General features: G+C 42.8%; 1 protein-coding gene across 8 annotated transcripts in view; it reads right to left on the reverse strand.

Annotated features, from left to right (window-relative positions):
* The window catches only part of RBM47 (RNA binding motif protein 47), an 81,732-nt gene that overhangs the window by 5,985 nt on the left and 54,400 nt on the right, over nt 1–21,347 (reverse strand). For 6 of the 8 annotated variants that reach the window (XM_062642491.1, XM_062642488.1, XM_062642495.1 and 3 more), the window contains 2 exons: nt 2,524–3,683; nt 816–1,022 (listed from right to left, as the gene is read on the reverse strand). In XM_062642491.1, coding sequence (XP_062498475.1) covers nt 816–1,022; nt 2,524–3,683 — 1,367 coding nt within the window. Of the gene's footprint in view, nt 1–815; nt 1,023–2,523; nt 3,684–15,642; nt 15,799–21,347 lie in introns of those variants that run through there. The other 2 variants (XM_062642493.1, XM_062642489.1) reach the window with 2 other exon arrangements.

The following is a 21,347-nucleotide window of genomic DNA, read 5'->3' on the forward strand; positions in this document are numbered from 1 at the left end:
AGAACCTTCTTCCTCAGGCTTCTTTTACAAATAGAAACCTCTCCAGTTAGGATCTTGAGGAATTGGAGGGCTCCGTCCTTCATCCTGTTCACCTGGGAAGGGCAAGGACTGTTTTCTCAGCTGAGGATAAGGCAGAAGGGGGTGGTCGCTGCCCCAGCCCTTGGGCTATCTCCCTGTAGCCCAGCAGAGCTGGGAGCCCTCTTGTAGGTGCTGCATTGCTGCAAACTGAATCCTGAGGGCTCCCTGCATTGCTCCTTCCCCATGCCACTGATGGTGTTGGAGAAGCTTGCCTCAGCTGCGGACTTTCCTGCAATGGAGAAGCCCCTGGTCCTCTTCCCAACCTTGTAGTACCAAAGAAATAGGAATTCAGCAGGAGAGACCTCTGGCCTGGCTGGAAATTTGGGGTGGTACTCTCCCAGGATGAAATTAGTTTTGAAGAAATTAAAAGGGAGGAAGTTTGCTCTTAGTCACCATGCTCTAATGTACATGACCAGACAGAGAAAAACATCAGCTTCCTCCTAAGGAGGTGCAAAAGGGACAGGAGTGGTGGGCACAGCTTCAGTCATTTTTCCTTTGGTCTGAAGAGCTCCTGGATGTCCATGTCCCCTGTCCCACTGTGTGCCTCTTGTTTCAGAAAGCCCAGCGAGGGCCAGGAAGCATCTACCACAGGGGAACACTGAGTTGTGGCTCGGGGGCCGTCCACACTGCTGCAGCCATGGGCTGTCCCTGGAGGGGTCCCCATATGCCTGGCACAAGGCTTGGAGTGGGGTCTTACCCACAACTTCTGCTTTCCTCCCCTCATTGCACATACTGACCTGCACCAGGTTTGATGGCCACCGGATTGACTGCAGGTAACTCCAAGCTGGGTGCCAGCTCGTATCCTTTCTCTTGCTGTTTTCCTTTGCCTTCGTGGTACCTGCTGTAGATGCCACGGCCAGCGGAGTATCCCCCCAGGTAGGAGCCCCTGGGGCCAGGGGCTCTATTCCCAGCTGCACCTCGCCCTCTGCCTCGTATGCTGCCTGCTTATGATAACAACATAGAAAAGGATGGTAAATAACAGAGAGCAACAGCCATGTGGTGAGCACTAATGGCTCAGGCTGAGTCTGGGAGGCATGTGCTCAGAAATGCTGCTGCTGAATTTGATCTGAGTTTGATCTGAGTCTTAGTGACCTCGCTTAGAAAAACAGAAGAGTTTGGCCTTGGAAGCACACAGTAAGCCTACACAAGTTTTGCTTTTGATGTTTCTGGCCATGCATTAACTGCTTATTTATACCAATGCAACTCTTGTGGCTGGTGTTATGGGTATAATGTGCTCAGCGGAGAGAAGGGCTCCTCTGGGGTAATTTCTATGCAGTAGGAGCAGCTTCTGCTCTCAGCTGTCTCCCAGAGAAGACCCAGACCCAGCTGGCTGTGATGGGACCCTACAGAGATGGCCCGAAGTTGTACCTGGCCTTTAATCAACTTTGTCCCATCATTACCTGTATCTTTACTAGTCTTGTTTTTGGTATTTTACTAGTAATGTGATTATACCCCATCTCCAAAAATGCCTATATTTATCCTAGAGACTCTATGCACATGCTTTGGGCACTGTGGTAGTAATGCACTGTCTGTGATAGTCTAATTGAATATTTAGACTGTCAGCTAATTCCTTTGTAGTTCATTGTAAGCGCAAATCTGGAAATAGAGAAGAAGCTGAAATTCTTGATCAGCTAGGGTTAAAAATATCTCTTGGCTAATATGGGTGCTTTAAGAATATATTCATGCTAGGCTGCTTGTTATACGGAAATAAACACTGAATTTCAGGAAACTATATTTTGTGTAAGTACAAGATAATTGTAATTATAACTCCAGTTATAGCTGCTAGGGTTTTTTTAATGAATAACTGATTTTTGGTTAATTTTTAATGACTGTAACTGATAACTAATTAAAGTATGCATAATCAAATAATTATTTGGCACTCATATGATTCTTCCTGCTAGTAGTTCTCAAATGACTTTATAGAGGACACAGCACTACTGTCACTTTAATGTGGAGAGCAAATGACACCTGGAGAGCTTCCAACTGAGGCTCTCCCTGACATTGCTCCTTTTGGATGATCAGGTCACCGCAACCACACCTCCAAGACTAGGCAAAAAAATGATCTCTTATACATAGGGTCCAGCTCTTTGGAAGGAAGCCTCAGAAGCTGGAGTCCTTGGACTTGCTCAGACTTTGTACAGCACTCATAAAAAACAGATCCCTCTCTTCCCCATCCCATGCTTGGTCCATTAGCTCATTCTTAACTATATTTTTGATGCCCACTCACACTAGCCTCTACATTGGCAACTATTTATAGATAAATACACTCTGTATTGTCATAAATTAAAATGAGACAGAACAGAAATATGGCAAAAAGACCTATAAAGGAGTGTTTAAGAAAAAGGTGCACAGCACCAGCTGTCCTTTGTTTCAGGCGACCTTGGGTAGGTTGCACCAGCCTGAAATCAAACCTGCCCATCTCATCCCCTAATTGTGCTTACTAACCTTTCACAAAGTAATCTCTGTTGGGCCCGATCAAAGCATTGTATGGATATCCATAATATGCTAGTGTGTATGGATCACAAGAGTAAACATAATTAGGTTGCTGAGTTACTTCAGGCGTTGTTGCTGCCCCTCCTTTTGCTGCTTTCTGGTACCGAGTGTATTGTTCCTTGTCTACCGGCTTGGCCAAGGTAACCTCCAGACACGAGCCTTCCAGTTCAACACCATTAAGGTTGCTCATGGCATGAATGGCGTCTTCCCTGGTTGTAAAGTGCACAAAGGCATAATCACGTATTTTTTTCACTCGCTCTACGCAGCCTGGGTTAAACTGCCCAAAGACCTTTTTAATGGTGTCCTCTGTGGTCTCAATCATTAAATTCCTCACATAGAGGATTTTAACAGTTTCCATGACGTCTTCATCCACATCTATCTCTGGTTCTGCCCAGTCAACGGCAATTTGGTGCCCCCACAGCTGGATTCTTCCTGGCATGAGTTTCCTCCTGGCCATTGCTGCTGCTCGATGGCTCTCATACTCCACAAAGGCGAAGCCTCTGTTCTTCATCTTGTCTGCAGCGCTGGCATACACGATGACATCCAGCACGCCTTCTGTCACCTTGGCGATCTCTTCCAGGATCTCCTCTCTCTTCTTCATCTTGGGAATGCCTCCAATGAAGAGCCGGCAGTTATCCACACTGCAGCACACCCCCAGCAGCCTGCCGGGGCGGATCTCATAGTTGTTCAGCTCCCTGACAGCACGCTTTGCCTCATGCTTCTGTGTGTACATCACAAACGCATACCCACGGTTCTTCCCATCAAAGTCCATCATCAGGCGCATTTCATAGATGCGGCCAACAGACTCGAACACGGGGACGAGCTCATCTTCGTAGACATCACGGGGGATTTTGCCCACAAAGACCTCACAGCCGCGAGGAGGGTGTAGACCCTCCCAGCCGGGAGGAGGGCCGCCATACTTGCGTTGCCCATTCTCCTGGATCATGCTATATCCAGTGCGTGCCATGAGGGCCAACAGAGCGGCCTCATTGGGGGCACCGGCAACACCTTCAGGGACTTTTGTAGTAGCCACGTTGGAGGAATCATTGCTCATCCTTGCAGTGGAGTCCTCAGCGGTCATGGTGTCAAACTCATTCACAGCCTGATAAAGCCTGAGCAAAAGAAAGAGGAGGACACTTGTTAGAAGCTGTTAGCTACCACCAGAAGCTCACCCCTCTTGTAGTTCTGCAGGTTTGTTTTTCAAACTGGGAGTAAAGCTGCAGAAAAGCAGATGAACAAACCATACCAGCCTGAGCATTGGTACTGCAGGACAAATGCTTCCCAGATAAAGGGCACCGTGAGGAAAGTGGTTGATGATCACCTGCCCATACTAACTCTGCACCAAGAGCTGCTGCCTCAGGAGGCTGATGTTGCATGAATGGATACCACTAAACACCTCAAAACCTCAAGACCCTAGGGAGGCTTGTCTCCTCTTTGAAAGCGTAGGAAGGAGCTGACACAGGATTGGGAAAGGCACGATACCGCCATGAAGCCAGTGGTTGCCACATCCAGAGCCCTCTCCTCCCTGTCAGTCATTCCTCATTTAGTCCATCTACTCAACAGCACAAGTGCCAGATGCCACACTCCACAGTGAAAGATGACAAATGCATGAGAAGCCCAGTTTCCATCTGACAACAACCCCTCACTCCTCTAGACCTTCACAGTAACTGTCAAGTAGGAAAAAAGAAATGAACTTTATCTTCAAGGGGGACCAGTTCTTGTTCTTTTATGCAAAGGATGATCTGGCAAGACTCTGAGTTGCCTGCTGCTTGTAGTACAATGTCTGATGTGTTTATTTCTTCTGCTGTTACAACAGGACTTCACATAAATGATGAGAACCATTCCCTTAAGACAGGCAATTTGCTTTAGAGCAAGCAGCCAGCACAGCCCTGCAAGCCAGCAAGAGTAAGACAAATTTCAGAAACTTCATTCTGTATTTGAACACAGGCAGAGAACAGGAAATGCAGATGTAGAGGAGGAGATGACCATGCTAATGATCACAACTTCAAGACAGTGGACTTCCTCTCTAAGCACAGTTAAATAAGACACTTTGGGACTCCGAGAGTAGTTAATTCATTGACTTTTAAAGCTGGAAAGATCCATCAGACCATCTAATACAAATGATAGTATATGAAACGGACCATTACATTTTATTGTTATTTGCACATCAAGTCCTATAACATCTATCTGAGTACATTGTATCTTACAGAAGAACATTGGTTTTAAGGGATCAAAGAGCTGTAGACCCCACCACTTCCTTTATGGCTTGTTTGCCAATCACTCCCTCAGACAAGCAAGCATGATGTATTTCTCATGAGAATTTGTCTGGCTTTTGCTTCCAGCTAGGGCTGCTTGTTAAACCGTTCTCTGACAGACTGTTTCAAGACCTCTGCTTTTGCTTTGCAATCAAGCAACACTGTCTTTTTACTAAAACTTGGAGGCTGAACTCCTGAATTCCTTCACAAGAAGTAATTTTTTTTTAACCTGAAATTGTTTTTGTGGCAGTTTCAGCAGTTCTCTGGAGTTTCAGGCCTTTCCACCCTCGCCGTATACAGAGATGAAGAGCATCCTTCCTTCTTCTCCCCATGTCTCTGTATTGCCAAGGCCTGCTTCTCCACACCTTCTCACTAGCAAGTGCGAAGTTTTTTTGTCAATTCTAATTCCAAATCCTTTGCAGAAGCATCACGTGCTAGGGTTATGTCCCACGTGGCAGGCATGTCTTGTGTTTCTTACTCCTAAATGCCACAGCTATGTGTTCAGCCCTACTTCAACTGCCTTTTCAGTAGATCCCACCTACTGAGTACTACACCACTGGCTCCTTCTCATTGTTTTTCACAATTCCATCAGCCTTTGCATCATCTACCAATTTATTTGCCATGATTTGCATTCATGGCCAGTTTTTGATGGAACTGTCAAAAAACAGTGGCCTCTGTAGGAAACTCTGCTAACTACTATAAGAAATGGTTTGACAGGCTTATTTTCAAAAAAAAAAAAAAGAACAAAGCTTCAGCCAGATTTGTTTGTTCTATGTAGTCTCATTCAGTATGACGCAGGTTTCTCCCTGTGCCACAAGTACTCTGATACAAACCCTTTGTTAGAACAGTTTCACCACTTTCAGTGCACTGGTCACCATGTATGTACTAGTGTACAGTAGTATGCTACTGGTATACACTACTAGTGTACCGTAGGTCCAAGTCCTCAGAAATACGGGTGAAAAATTTAAGCACCTGATTTCTATGGTCTACAAAACCCCATTTAAATCGTAGAAACACTAGCACCTCAGATTCTTTTCAGTAAAGCTCCTGAGCTGCCCAGAATTGTGCTGGTCTGTATCCAGAGATGCCTCTGCAGCAGCCAGGGCAAACACCACAGAGCTTGGTTCAGCTCCTAAATGCATTTGGCACTGGGAAACCAGACATCTGTGCCTCAGTCTGTGGCAGGGCATAATCCCGCAGGTGTGTTTGGGCCATTAGTGTTACATGTTGATGCTTTTGAGCCATTTCAATTTAAAAACATGGAGAGCAGAGGGAGGGGCAGAGAGGATGGAGAGCAGCAATAGTGATGCTGATGCCCAGGCAATACTTTAGAATATATAATTTCTTTGAATTCAGGTCTTCTGTGTAACTGCATCAGTTTTGACAGCTTCTTGCTTTAAAATGTTATGGATAAACATGTATATCTCGGATTCAAATGTTCCCCCTTTTTTAACATGTCATAGTCAGACACTATAATTTTTGATTATTTGACATAATTAAAAAAAATAATAAGGCAGAGAAAAACATTTTCATTTTTCACTTGACAATTTATTCCTGAAAATGGAACTTCACCTTTCCCTGAATGAAAACAAACTTGTCACTTGAACACTTTACTGTGGAATAATCATTACCTTTACTGGGGCCGCCTGTTGGCAAGTGAATTACTTATTGCCCCAGGTTTGGGTAAATTTAGAAATGAGTCATTACCATCAGTTTTAGGTCAGCTTACACAATAAAAGACTCTGTATTCTGTTATCTGCACAGGACAGTCACTGGGGCTATAGTCTAGAAACCTACAGATAAGCAAAAGGACTGTGGAGAAAGCAGAGATGGAGCAAAGCCTCCCCTGCCCACCAGAAACCAGCTTGTAATTTCGTGGCCATCCGGGAACTGGCATGTTCTCCAGCACTTTGCATTGCACCAGCAGGACAATTTCTAGTACTGAAAGTTGTACTTAAGTGCTGATGGCCACCTTTGCTGCAAACACTACCATGCACCATTTGTGACAGTGAATAATTAAAAATTCTTTGTGAACCTAAAATACATTAATCCATATGTAATTTACTGTGAATCAAGATTCATGATCAAATGTGTTTAGTTGTTTTTTTTTTTCGTGCAGCTCCATAGAGCTGGATTTATGTATGTACCACCTAAGACGATTATAGAGCCCATGTAGTCCTACTTGATGTAGCTAAATACACACTTTAACAACATTCATTGCCACATGACACAATCAATACTTTAACAAAGTTTAGATATCATCTACCTTGATGAGAAAAAATGTAGGCATATCTGGAGTGAGTGCCTTCTCCTCCTATTGCTATTGCCTTACAAAACAGGTTGCCAACATAGCCTAACCTTGTAATGTCTAAAAGTAAGCGCTCTCCAGAATTTCAAAAATACTTGTTTCCAGAGTGTTCGACCCTACTTTGTGCATACTCTTAGTCCATGGTAAAGTGGTCATGAAAACTTGCTACCGTGTGTTGTGGGTGTATACAAGGCATGAACTAATATTGTGGGTTTAGCGGCTTAATAAAGCCAGACTGATTTCAATACATCCACCAAGTGTGATTAGTGCTAGAAGAGTCAAAAATTTAAGCTGTAGTGTCTTGTGAAATGTAAGTGCTTGCTTTCTGGTCTATGAGGAGGAAGGTATGCCTGATCTCGATAACAAAGATTCATAGAAGAGAGACAGACAAAAATATTAATTGCTAATGAGAAAAGTTGTGCTCTGAGACAAGCAAGTTTTGAATGGCTCATTATCAGGACTGGAACAAGAATGGCTTCTTTTCTTCTCAGAAAACAGTGAAGTCTTGATTGTTCAATGGCACAGCAGACGGATCCTAGCATCTGCCAGTTTACCAGGAGCCAGACTTGTGAGCCCTCGGTTCAGCATCTCTGCTCCAAGGCCTCTCCCTCATGCAAGTGAACTCTCACATGTAGACATTTCACTGAAACCATTCACATTTCACTTTCTCTTGCTCACAAAACTTCCCTGTTGCCAGTCTGGCAGGTGTAAATAATCCTTACCCTAAACATTAATTACCTTCTTTTTAACCTCTTTTTGCACATCACAGCTCAGAATATTAAATGGGCAACTTACTGTGTTGGCAAGTGACTGACCTAAAGCATACTGTGAGTGGATTGATTACCTGAGGCAGGTCTTTTATTACACAGAAATACCACACCTTGATTAACAGCAACACAGGGCCAAACTCAGATGGCCCTTGTGCCATGGCAAGGGCAGCTCAGGGCTCTGGTGAGAAAGTGATGCCCACAGTCCATATAACTGGACTTGGGCTTATCCCTGGCTTGTCCAGCACCGTGCAGTGCCCTGTGAAGTTACGCATCACCTGCTCCTCTGTTGATCCTGGTGTGGTAATACAGACTTGTACAAACACAGGGACACAGCCAGTGTCCTTGTGGCAGTAACCACGTGTCCACCCCACTCACGTGCTCCTATAAAACAGGGCTGTTTATGTTTGTGCTTAATTCATCTCTCCAGTTTTGTGTTACATAGATTTAGTGGCATCATGTGTCCTTCTGAGGGTGACACAGCCACCGGCAGGCACATAGCATAGGGACAGATGCCAGCACCATGGCAGGCAGCAGTAGAGCCCACGATGATGCTACACTGCTAGCTCTGTGATAACCAAGGTAGGAGGGGATGGGGACTGCCATGTCCCACCTGCAGACCCTGGATCATACACACTCCTGCTGAGCTGACACCACAGGCCCTCACAGACACCGCGCAGCTACCTGCTTGCTTCAAGAAACCACGATGGTTTTGGATTTTAAGCAACAGCAGCTGCAGAGGGGTGGTCAAACACTGAAATTTTAACTAAATATGCCCTGTTGACAGCTACTGGTTTAAACGTGACTGTCCTAGGCTTTTAGCTGTAATAATAAGGGCAAATGGTAATCCTGCTGCTAACATTGAGCAGCAGTTCTGGCAGCATGGCTGCCACTGAAACACTTTATTTTTAAAAGCTAACTGTTTTCTCCTGGCAACTTTGGATACATAAAATGTATGTAACAGCAACAGCTTACTAAGAGCAGCTGCGTAACTTCATCACAGACGTCACATAGCCGCAGCAATGTTCTTGCTGAAACCTCGGTTTGCCTGTTTACAGATTTATCGGCTGAACAGGAAAACGCAGGGGCCTCCTCAATTCGAAATACGGTAATGTATTGAGCATTGCTTCAAGTGCAGTGTGTAAATTACCCCTCTTTTAAAGATAACTACAGTATCATTATACATCAGTTTCTCTTGTTTCCTACCCTTTATTTGCATAAATGACCTGAGCAAAGCTGGTATTATTGGGGCTGTTACTAAAGCTGAACCTGCAAGGCCTCGGTGCCATCCCATGTGCTTCACTCTGTTTGCAGTCAGCTTAGGAGACATTCTGCTGGAAGCAGCATCCATGCTGCTTCTCCATGCACAAGCCCCTCTCCATGCACAGTGAGGACAGAGGCCAGGCAAGCAGCAGGTGCCATGAAAAAAAGGGCCAATCTTTGGTGAAAAATCCTTGTAAAGACTTTGTCTGACTCCAAATTAATTTGTATTTAAAGTATCAAAGGCTAGTCCTCAGTGTAGTTTTCAACAGGAGCTGGATCACAGCTTGGTTCCCTATCTGCTGTCACTAATGAGATGCAAACACCTCAAGTTGAAACTTGTGGTGGGTCAGTGTAAGAGACTGCAGCATCTTCAGCCCAGCTTTTTGGCTAGGAACCTTTTCTGAAAGTCCTGCATACAGGAAAGGGAAGGTTACTAGCAATCACAGAATTAACAGAATCACAGAATGGTTTGGGTTGGAAGGGACCTCTGGAGATCATCCAGTCCAACCCCCTGCCAAGGCAAGGCCACGTAGAGCAGGTCACACAGGAACATGTCCGGGGGGGGTTGACTGTCTTCAGAGAGGGAGACTCCATGACCCTCATGGGCAGCCTGTTTTAGTGCTCTGTATTTTAGTTTATGGCCATTGCTCCTTGTCCTGTTGTTGGGCACCATGAAAAGGGTCTGGCACCATCCTCTTGGCACCCACCTTTGAGATATTTATAGGCATTAATGATGCATATAAATATAAACATAAATTATGATAATAAACCCTCTCGGTCTTCTCTTCTTTAGACCAAGCAGGCTTAGCTCCCGATTGATGATGTCTTCATACTTTTAATAAAAGAAAAAATGCCTGCGGCCAACAGTGCCTGATAATGCCTGCAGTGTGTCAGACACATTGCTTTACCTGCAGCTGAACTGGTGAAGAAGTTGCCCCATGCTGGGTTAAAAGCTTTGAAAAGGTGGATTTTCTTAATTTAGATCTTTTTTGGCAAAACTCTGGAGAAAGCAGTGAACTGCGAAGCAGACCTGAAGGGACAGGAGCATTGGCTTGATGAGTAGCTTGGGAGGGTAATCTCATTGATCAGATCAGCACTAGCTGTTGACAGCAACGTGTCTGTCTGCTGTGCAAGCTATCCTGATGTCAGCATCTCTAAAGCACTGCATATTCTCTTCATCATGTGTGTGCCTGTATTAAGGCAATTGAACTTGTTCATCCCCAGATAGGGAGTCACCTGGGAGAAACCTTTTGGCTCAGGTGCAGCATGGGACTCAGGGACATGCACTTGCAGCAGCACTTGCTGCACCACATCATTTTCCCTGTATGTTCAGGCGTGAACATGTACAGAAGTGGCTTTCTGCCCACTAGAAGTACTGTATTTAAATGTAGAGAGAAGCAGTGTAAAGTACCTAAGGGGTAGGATAAGACTGGCCTACCAAATTACCAGACTAGCTGCTGAAATTCCCACTTCTGCTAATGGTGATACTTGGCATCCTAACCTGGGGCCTATCATCAGGGGTCTGGGCACTGATTTCAGTGGAAGATTTCATATTTCAAACTTAACTTCAATTTTATTCTGGTCAGTTAGCCATGTTCCCCTTTTGTTGGCAAATGAATAGTCTGGGCCTGAAAAGCAGTTTTCTGGGTGGAGCAAGTGCAGAGGGGATCCATGTATGTTTCTCAGATGCTTAAATTCATTCTAGAGTGGAGTAAACATGTAAAAAATGGTTGTTTCCATTTAAAACACTGAAAATTGTTGGCTTCATCTTCTGTTTGTGTTCTCTTCAAAGAAACATAAAGAAACAGAAAATCAAGGGTGATGTTTCCAACAATACTCAATATCTAGCATTACTCCCCTTGACATCACTTACAAGATTCTAATGACTTATATAGAGATACAGTTTAGACAGTGATGAGCACTACTGAAAATACTGCATTAAAAGCCTTTCAGGGCTGGTTATGTCCTCCAGGCACCAGTTAAAAGCAATGTATTTCACTTAAAGCCTGTAAAAAAATTACTATATTACTTCTTGCTCCTGTTTAGGAGGAAAACTCCTGAAATTAGTCTGTAAATTAACATCATGGAATTTTTGAAGTTAAAACTTGAATACTAATCAGATAATTGAACTCCAAATTTGTACAGTCAACAGCTGGCTACAATTTCAGACAGGATTTGAAGGTTAAATTTCTTGTTTTCATCCCTATCATTAAGAACAATAACAATCACAGATCTAATTCTCTTAGACATATCATACCACTTCCCTTAGACATAATAATCTTACCTCACAGCAATTTTATGTACAATTTGAAAATGAAGCTGAAGTTATGATTCCTCTACAAAATAAAGCCACCTTGTACTGTGAAAACTTTTGGCCTATTCTGTTATCAACCTTCTCTGCACCCTTCTAAGGCATATTTAATCTGGACTGTAATTCTGCGAAGGCTGTCAAAAGTTCCGCTTGCATTACTAGTTAGCAATATCAGTGCCCAGCAGTGAATGTTCCCAGGATGGAGGTCCCTCAACAACCTAACCTTCTGGCCTGGAAACTGCAAAAGTAGTATTCAGTGAGATATCAATGATAATATCTCAAATAATACAGTGAGAAGACTTTCCTGAGCATAGCACTTCTTGCCATTGTTTTTTGATGATCACAAGTGAAAATTCTGTTCACGCATACATGGCTTTCCCATGGCAAGAATGAAGCTAAGCTGATGAAAAGTCATTGATGTTCCAAATCACTACCACTACCTAGAGCATCCTACCAACATAGTTGGTATTTTCGCCACTTCTGCAATGTGGATTCTGTCAATGCAATGTCTGTTTCTTGAGTGTTTTTATGCTACTACAGTGCCAAACCAGCCATTTCAGCTTAAATCACTTCTGAAGGAAGTTTGGGTAAGCAAAACCCTGTCTCCTCCCTTACTTTATAATGCACTTTGTTGCAAGTCATTCAGAACTTTGTCCCAACAAGTTGTGTAACCTGTGTGTTATACTGTTTGCCCCAGCTCCATCTTTTACCCAGTCCAACTCAAAATAACTGTATAACTCTCAGATATTTTGATAGGACCAGTTGCTGGCTCAGTCTGAAGTTATTATCCTGCAAGATATTGAAGCCACATGTTAAGGAAAGATGAGAAGATGAGAGATGGGTTGTGTAATTACTCTTATCAGCTTTCCAAATGAGGTAACAACACAACCTTCCCCTTCTCCCCACATTCCCATATTTCAATCTAGTCAACAAAGTCTATTATTACACGGGCAGACAGGAAAATGTGTGACACAAACAAAGTGCAATGTAGTCACTCGGTATGTAACAAGCCTTTCCTATTCTGGATGAGCTGTATTTGATGGTATAGTTTTTGCAGCATATGTTTACCAGAAATGCAGTTAAACAACATTCACTGCAGAGAAGCTGATACAGATAAGTGTGTCTTCCTCATTAACTGTCTGCTTTTAAAAGCATTTTTACTAAGAGAGGAAGAAGTGTTTCATTCAACACAGACTCAGAGCTTGTACCTTTTTCCATAAGACAGGAAAAACTATCTTCTGCAACTGAAAAACAAACCCACAGCTAGACTCATTTGTTAATTATTACACCAGAAAGATAAGACATTCACCTATTTCACTTCTTGACTCTCTCTGAAGGAAAATCTTATATATGAGCACAGTGTTTTAATTTAATCATCGAAAATGTTTAGTGAAAGCTTTGCTGAGCTCTGTGGAGTAGCAATATGCATGCATGTGCTTGTGATTTTTTCTTTCTGATTGTAATGCAGAACACTGTCTGTCTATGTAAATATTGCAGTAACATGTTCCCCTCTAGAGTGCAACCAAGAGTACCCAAAAAAGTTCGCAAACTACAGTTCCCTCTTCAGCCTTTCTGATCTAACTTTTTTAGCTAACTCTTCTGGAGATCCAAAGAGAAGTGTAACACATCCTGCCTGTTCATACAAAATCTACTCAGTCAATTTTGTAACTATAAAAATAGCTTCAGATTTTCAGTTCACCCTAATCTTATGCACTACTTTTATTGCAACAGTCTCAGTTTTGTGTTCCCCATGTGAACACTGCAACTACAAGGGGCCCAACCTGCAGCCCTGCTTTCAGCAGGAGGCAGAGATCTCAGGGAAACCTGAAAGTGGCCCCACGTGTTCCCTCCCCCTCAGGTCACAGAAATGAAAATCAGCATAAGGCAAACCACAGTTGGGATGTGAATGTTAGCTGCTGAAAGCACATTAAACTCAAAGCATTTGGCTTAGTCAGTGGCTGGGTGGTTGTTTTTTTTTTTTCCCTTTGTGCACTGACATTTGACCCCTTTTATAATATGCACCTTGCACCACTGAAACCCAGTTAGTTATTTATTAAACTCAGGTACCAATGGCTGACTTGTACATGTCACGCTTTTAACTGCCTGGTGTTCCCTGTGCAAGGAGGAGAGGGGGGTGAAAGGCAGTCATCTTTGCTGCGAAATTCTGTCATATCGGCAGAAAGGAGCTGCAAAGTGCAGCAATTTGTACCCGACCTCTGATCTAAGAAGTTTGTACAAACCTTTGAACCTCAGATTGAAATTGAGAAACAACCTTTACAAGTACAAGGAAGAGATTTCCAGTACTCGTTACCTGTGTCCAGGGTTAATATTATAAATTAAAAAGAAAAAAAAAAGTTTAACCAAGGCAGGGACTCTCTCAGGCGGCACCATTCCTATGCTGGGTTAATTCAAGACAGTTCAAGTTTAGTGTAATTACAGCTCGGTTAGAAATACCTAGGGTTTAGAAATGAAATTTCTGTATGCTTCAGAAAAGGAGTGGGATTTGAGACAGATGTCGTTTGAAATTCAGTTTTTGTTGACCTTAACTAGGGTATTCTTTTCCTAAATGAAAAGCTGATGAAAGAAGAGAAGCAACATTTGATTCAATATAATTTCTTCAGCAAAGAATGGAGCTGAAATGCAGAACTGAATAGAAATCATTAAAGAGAGTAACAAAATGGCTCCTCCTTTGTTAACTTTATTTTTATCCTACACATTATCTAATCTCAGTTATGCAGTGGGGAGCTATATGAGAAACCCATGGAAAAATAATCAAACCAACAACATTACAACAAGCTCCTGACAGGCAGTCGTACGGCCTTGTCTTGATGAGCAGAAAGGACATGTTTTGAAGTTCTGTCAGATTAACCATCTTAATGCAATTAAAAACCTCTCTTGACTCTTTCAGACACTGGCAAGGTCTTTGGTTCGACATCATCAGCTAACACCAGCATGCGCCACTGTGGCGAAGGCCTTCAGAGATCAGCTGCAATAATATGACTGAAAAAGGTGCCCTTTCTGCAACCCAGCCTGTCAGGCCATGGAGCATTGCAAGGGATGGTAGCAATGTTTTGCTGTGACATCCCTCACATGCTCCTAGCAATGGCTGTCATCCATGTCAAGCCTGGGTGTGCAAAGGGTGAAGGAGCACTTCACACACACATTTTGGTGCATGGCATCAGTCCCACCTAGCTCAGAACAAGACACAACTGTCACAACTGCTGTGTATGCTCCACATGTGAATGGACAATTTCATCTTTGATTTTAATCACAGAATCACACAGAATCACAGAATTGTTAGGGTTGGAAGGGACCTCTGGAGCTCATCTTGTCCAACAATTGAACCTTACTCACAACAACTACATTTCTTTTCTTTAAAAAAAAAAGGTTTTAGATTCAACTGATTTTGTCCAGGTTGAAGTTCAAACTTCACTATTATTATCAGCACTGATCCCAACAAAGCAATAAATGAACAAGTAAATAAGGGTGAGCAGATTAATGTCATGTGTCCTGTGTCAAGCCTTAAATGTTTCACATGTTGCTTAAGTAGAATATGAACAGAATAATATCAGAACTTGATTTTCTTAAAATGCTATCAAATTTGCTATATGTAGATGAGTTATATAGATTCATTCGTATTAATAATACTTGAATATATACTCTGCCTGCTCAACCTTTCTAGCCACCTTCAGTCTGTACCTAAAGCTGATAACCCACTTGTAAAGCATGATTTTATGTTAATTTCTTGAAAACGCAGAACAAAATATGAGGAAGCACAAACAGATGATGGCAGAGACAGACCGATTGAAAACATAATGTCAGACGATTGCAAATGGCTACCTTTCACTTCATTAATTTAACACAGTAGAAAAAATATCTCAGAGACACCAGTTTGTTCTCCTCTGTCTAAAATACCAGCCGTTCAGTTTTCACTGTTCTAACATTCACTTTGCTATTTGCTATGCAAAATCTTTTAGATATTCACATATTGAGCTCATAGTTCAAGCTTAAAAGGAATTGCTTCCTTCTCAAACAACTCTTTAGGACCCTCTAAAGAACGGCAAAACCTGAACTCGAAACCTAGACAATGACATTCTTTTGGTCTCAAATCCCTGATAAATGAAAATCAGATAAAAAGCCCTAAAGAGCAAACAAGATTTCCCTTACCTCTCCAGTCCCACGATCGAAGTGCGACAGATTAAGAGGACTCACGCCTTTACCTGAGCAACCTTTCTTCCTAATGGCAAGAACCGTGTAACCTGGTTATACAGTTTATGCATCTCTTTATTGGCCAGCGAGCGTTAGCCATTTAAATTCCTTGGGAGTCATTTGTTAAGGGCTCTTAGGCTGAGGCTAAGTGGGTGGGACAGGAGGGAGAGGGGATGTTAGCACTGCCAGATGCAGAGAGCTCTCCAGAGTGGTTTGAAGATTAATAGAAAACCATCTGCAAGGAGGGGATCTTTGGAGGAGGGCTGGGTCCAGCCTTCAGGGAAGCATAGGAAAGAGAAACCATGACATTTTTGCAGGAGGAGGAATCTGAAGAAGACGATTTCATTCAAAATTCAAAACTTGGAAAAAAGGGAGTGAAACATGTACAAACAACTCCTTCCTAGCACAAGGCGTTGTGCAAATAGCTTGAGTTACTCACAACAGATAAGATAAGGGCATATTTTGCTTGACAGCATGAGGTTTTTTCAGGGATTTTCTTTTTCCTTTATATGCACCTGGATAAATTATTTCAGGTTGTGCTGAAACAATTTACTTTTGGTTGTAAGAAAAAAAACGGTCTGCAGCTTTTGCAGTTAGAGGTAGGTTTACGGATCTCATCATCGACAGGATGGTAGGAATAACTCAGCCTGTGCCATGTACCCGGCGTGCACGGTTCCAGCAGCAAACACGGAAACTCAAACGTGTTTGCTTGAAAGGAAGAAAAGAGCCTGGTGCAGAAGTAAAAGCACAGGGGTGGTAAAACATGATTCATGACAGCAGAAATGGTCTGTACATAACAACGGAGCATGAGGCCCTGGGAGCACTTAGGCAAAGCAAACAACACACCTTCTCGAGCAGCCAAGAGGAGGAACTGCACTGAAACACTCTTTGGATGATGGATTTGCCTGACTGGAGAGCAATGTGCATGACCAGCCGGCAGGAGAAGAGGGAGCAGGGCATACCTTGAGAGACGGCTCACTTCTGGGAAAGGAGAAGGTGAAAAGCAAACATCATATTGCAGAAGCAAAACAACTACAGCTTTTAGTCCTTTCCTAGTTGTTTTGGGGTTTGTGCTTGGTTTTGTTTTTCTGTTTGTTTGTTTCTTTTTTCACTGGCAATAAACCTTCCTATCTTCTTTCTCATTTTTCCAAAAAGTAAATTTTGGCCCAAATCTCTGGCACAGAGGCAGCAACCTCAGGGCATCCCTGTGTGAAAGGAGAAGTGTCTTAACCTTTCAATGGCAAACCATGCATAGGGGTGGATTCTGCAGAGGAAACAATGTCAGCTTGTTTCAAACAACCCTACATAACAGTTTGTTCTTACCCACTGTGTGCTTTAATCTGGGCAGATATCCCTGTACTGCAGAGTCAGAGGCTGGACAATAGAGAAGAGGGGTAAGAGAGTCAATGTGTGTAGAGATAAGAGCTCTAAAACAAGAAGACTCCAAGTGAGAGACATAAATGTGGAAGATGGTAAAGAATGGCAAAACAAGCATCTTTATGGTGGTTTCTGAGAGTGAACAGGAAGGATACCTGTTCTACTTATACTGCAAACCCAAAGGGTGACTGCAACTGCTCTGTTCTGGCTTTTTATACTTGTTTATCCACAGTACTGTGGCCACAATGTGTTAGGCACTGTACAAACACACCTGCAGCCCAGATCCTGGTCCCAGAATGCCTGTAGCCCAAGTCTACTGTGCAAGCCTTTCATCTTCAGAACTCTGCAAATGTTAACTCACTAGCTACAAGAGCTGCAGTTGTCTTGTTATCTGCAGAGAAGAAGGTAACTGCTGTCCAGGGAGAGAAACTGTAGCATGGAAATCTAGTGGTTTGCCCAAGACTATGGAAGGAATCAGTCTCAAATCTGTGGATAAAATCTAAGAGGTTCTGCCAAAATCAGACTTATTCCTCAATCCCACTGATCTATACATAGGGAAGTGAGTATAAAATATTTCGCTAGTATAAGCTGACAAAATTCCCATCCACCAGCTTAACTGATTTTTTAGTCAGTATCCTTCTCTTTATTTTTTCCTGTTGGAAAACAAATTAAACTTTTAACTATAAGCATTGTAAAGTGAATCCTGTGAGCTACAATTGTGCATGTGCTTGAATACACAGGGAAGACTATTCTGGTGTAAGTGGAATGAAAAAGTGCCAATGCTAGTGAGCATACAGGCTCATTTTTAGAAGGCTCTTCAGTACAGCATGTTAATTAGGATCACGTAGAGAGGCTGCTCAAACCCTTGACCTTCATTTTATACTTTCACTTTTAGTTCCAGCTTGTTACTAGTTTCCAAGTTACATCCCCATTACAGTGTAAAGCAATGAACATCAGCAGTTGAAGCTGCTGCAGGGTATTCCGAGGTGTTAGTATGGCCAACATGAGAATCTGAAAAAATACTATTTTTCCTGAAGGCTGTGGGTTTATAGGGAACTTCAGAAAATTGGGCAGAATTCTGCAAGTGCGTCCCCCAGCTTTCCCTGGCGTTGGACACCTACTTCCCTTAGGCTGCAAACACACCATGTTCGTGACAATTACATGACTTTTTATATGTCTCTTTATGATGACTGGCATCTTTAGAGGAGTACATCTAAAGCAGAGTGGAAAAGTGTTAAGGGCAGAGCCATCTAAGCAGCAAGGAGGATGGATTCTGTACACACGTGTGTTCCTCTCCTAATACAGCATCCACTGCTCTGGTGCAGAGGATATAAAGACGTCTTCTCCTAACGTACGGTTTGACTACAATGATAATGAAGTGTCACCTTCTGTTACAATAATACCATAAATATTTAGTTGGCTCCTATTTTTGATGATTGACAGCTAAGCAGAGGCCAAATCCTAAGAGCAGTGAAAGGGAACAATGCAGAGAAGAGTCCATTCAGACCAGTCCATGCCTGTGTTTCCCATAGACCTTCCATTTCATTTTATTTTTCCTGTAGTGGGATTACATCTGAAAGGTTTTTCCTAAATAATCATTCTACTGAATACAGCGATAGAAAAGTCTGGAAATTTGAGGGGAAATATTGAGAAATACTGAAATGCCTGTTCGATGGGGACCTTCTCCCTGACTCAGAAAGGAGACGGTGAGTTTCCCCTTGGCTGTTTGTTCTAGAAGACGCACAATCTGACCTCTGCTGATCGGGTGCACTGGGCTTCTTGATGCAGTCACATGCAGTAACAAAGCATTGGATCTACTTTCTGAGATTTTTAGAAAGATCAGCCCCAAATGCTCTGGGAGATCTAAAGGCTGACCACGGGTTCAGCATTTTACTGGGGTAGTGTCATTATCTGGATAAGAGTGAGGATTTTTCATGGTCATGGTAAGAAATAGGCTTTCAGGATATATTTCAGGGTGGCAGCTTAGCATTGTATCAGGCACATGAGCAAGAAAAAGGAGAAGGGAAAGTAAGAAGTGAGTGGTGGGTTGGCTTTTATAGTTATTTTTGGTCTGCAAAAGCTACTGAGAGACTGTAGTAGAATAAGAAGGGAATGTGCAAAGTAAAATTTTTTGTTGAAAGGACACATGAATTTAAGAGTGACCTGCAAGGTCTCCAATCTCAGTCTCAGAAAGTCTTCATGGTTTATCAGTATATTCACACATAAGCCTGTCCTCAGCCAAAATGCAGTCACAAAAAATAGGATCTCATATTGTAACAGGGAGCCCTTTCTTTCTTTTATTTCTTTCCCTTCTCTTTTTAACAAAACCACTTCGTGTTTGGTGGAACAGGTTCCCACATGTTTGTAGAACAATTTTATTGCCTATTTGAATGTTTTAAGGGACAACACCACTTTATTTAAATGAATAACATGTTATTTTATACCTGTTATTACACAATGTGAGTTAATACAGCACAGTTTGTCATTTCCTGACTTAAGATACTGCAGACCAAAACGTGGGGGCATCCTTCAGAGAACCCACAGTCTGTAACAGGTACCATAACCCTTCTGGATTTTTTTCAGTGGATAGCATACAACAAACACATATAATTGTATGTCTCAAAATAGAATCACTGTATCATCTCAAGAGATTTTCAGAAGTATTCAGGTAGACACTTTGAGACAACAGCTTTCAAGTACTCTCACACCAAAGCCCTTTCAATGCATAACCTACGTCAGTGCTCTGACCTTTCTTTATCTTGCCACATCAGAGAGGATTCCCAGCAAACACCCTTGCAAAGGTGGATTCCCCTTCAGCTTTGCCAACCCCAGGCACATCCTCCATCCCAGCATAGAGAGAACAAATTCACAGCCCAGAAGGTGTAATGCCACTAGCGGGAAATTTGGCCAAGGACACCTTGGGCTTTCCCCTGTTTTTTAAACTTAGGCTTCTCTGGTTCATGGGCAGTGAGAGTTGCCCTGATAACCTGAACAGTCACTAGACAAAGATTTTGTTTTATTTTCATCAAACACTTGAATTATCATTCTTCAATAAAAATCAGCACAGAGGATCACCCTGGTGAGTAGGCTCAGTTTTCCCATGTGCTGTTCTGTGCTTTCATTTAAACCTGAAAGCAGGTTTTAGGTTCCAAAATGTAAGAAGACAGATACTGAATAACCCCATGGAGTGCAATAGATTTTAATTAGCACATAAAAAAAGAAGGAAACCAGCAAAGCCCAAAGATTTTTTTATATAGCCACAGCCATTACATTTCTGTGGCATGTTTGCTTTCAGTTGAAATAAATACAGGGTGGGTTCTGGACAGACATATCCACAAGGGAGGTTAATATGATGATTGTTCCTCAGCCCCTGGGCAAATAAAACACTCTAAGGGGAAAAGGTTTGGCCCTCACTATCCTGATGTGGCTGCTCAAGACCAGTGTTTCACATTACAGTCTCATAGACACATAAAACCGGTGCTGCCAGCATCAGGTCCTGCTCTATCCTTCCCACAGTCATCACTTGTGCTGCCACGAGAATTTGTGCAGCTGCACCATGCACAGACGCCACCTGAATACCTGCATGGGCAGAAGGGAAGGAGAAGATGGGACCGGTCCTTCTGCCAGCGTTGCTGCCTTAAAGCATTTGTCAAATCAGCAGCATTGAGCTAATACATGGGAAAGCAAGGAAAGATTTCCTTTGAAGCTTGCTAAATCTAGTGCCACAACACAACTCCTGCTCTAGACAAGCTAATGAGATTTCACAATGGTAGGTAAGAGCCTTTCTGTAACACCAAGGAGCTTACTGAAGCATCCAGAGAGATCAGAGTGTGCAATACCAAATTATTACTCTATAAGTTTATATAAGTTTTGCAGCCAGTGAATTTTACTGCTGCACGTACAAGAGGCTGAAGGTACTGGAAGAATCAAGGAGGGAGGTACAGCCTGTAGTGTGACCTCCATGGGTCACTGAAAGGCACCTGGTGGCCACCTCCTGTGGCTAGCAGGGATATCTAGCCAGCACAGGCCAAGCATGTGCCAACCAATTTTGGTAATTAAAAGGTTCCCAGCAAATAACATTCTCATTTGTTCTCTCTAGGGCCTTTTTGAGAAGGAGGGCATCACAGGGTTTCATGACACATGTTCACAAGTGGGAAGATAAAAACCTTCATACTTATATTTACAGGAGGCTTCCAGAACCAAGGTATGAAAGTGAGCATGGTTAGCACACATAATCCTCATTTCCTCTCTCTTCCAGAAATTGCTCTGCCCTTTTACAGGTCGCA

Source organism: Pezoporus occidentalis, unplaced genomic scaffold, assembly GCF_034315485.1.
Source record: "Pezoporus occidentalis ecotype Australia unplaced genomic scaffold, CSIRO_AGI_Poc_V1 ctg71, whole genome shotgun sequence".
In the NCBI taxonomy this organism is placed as follows: domain Eukaryota; kingdom Metazoa; phylum Chordata; class Aves; order Psittaciformes; family Psittacidae; genus Pezoporus; species Pezoporus occidentalis.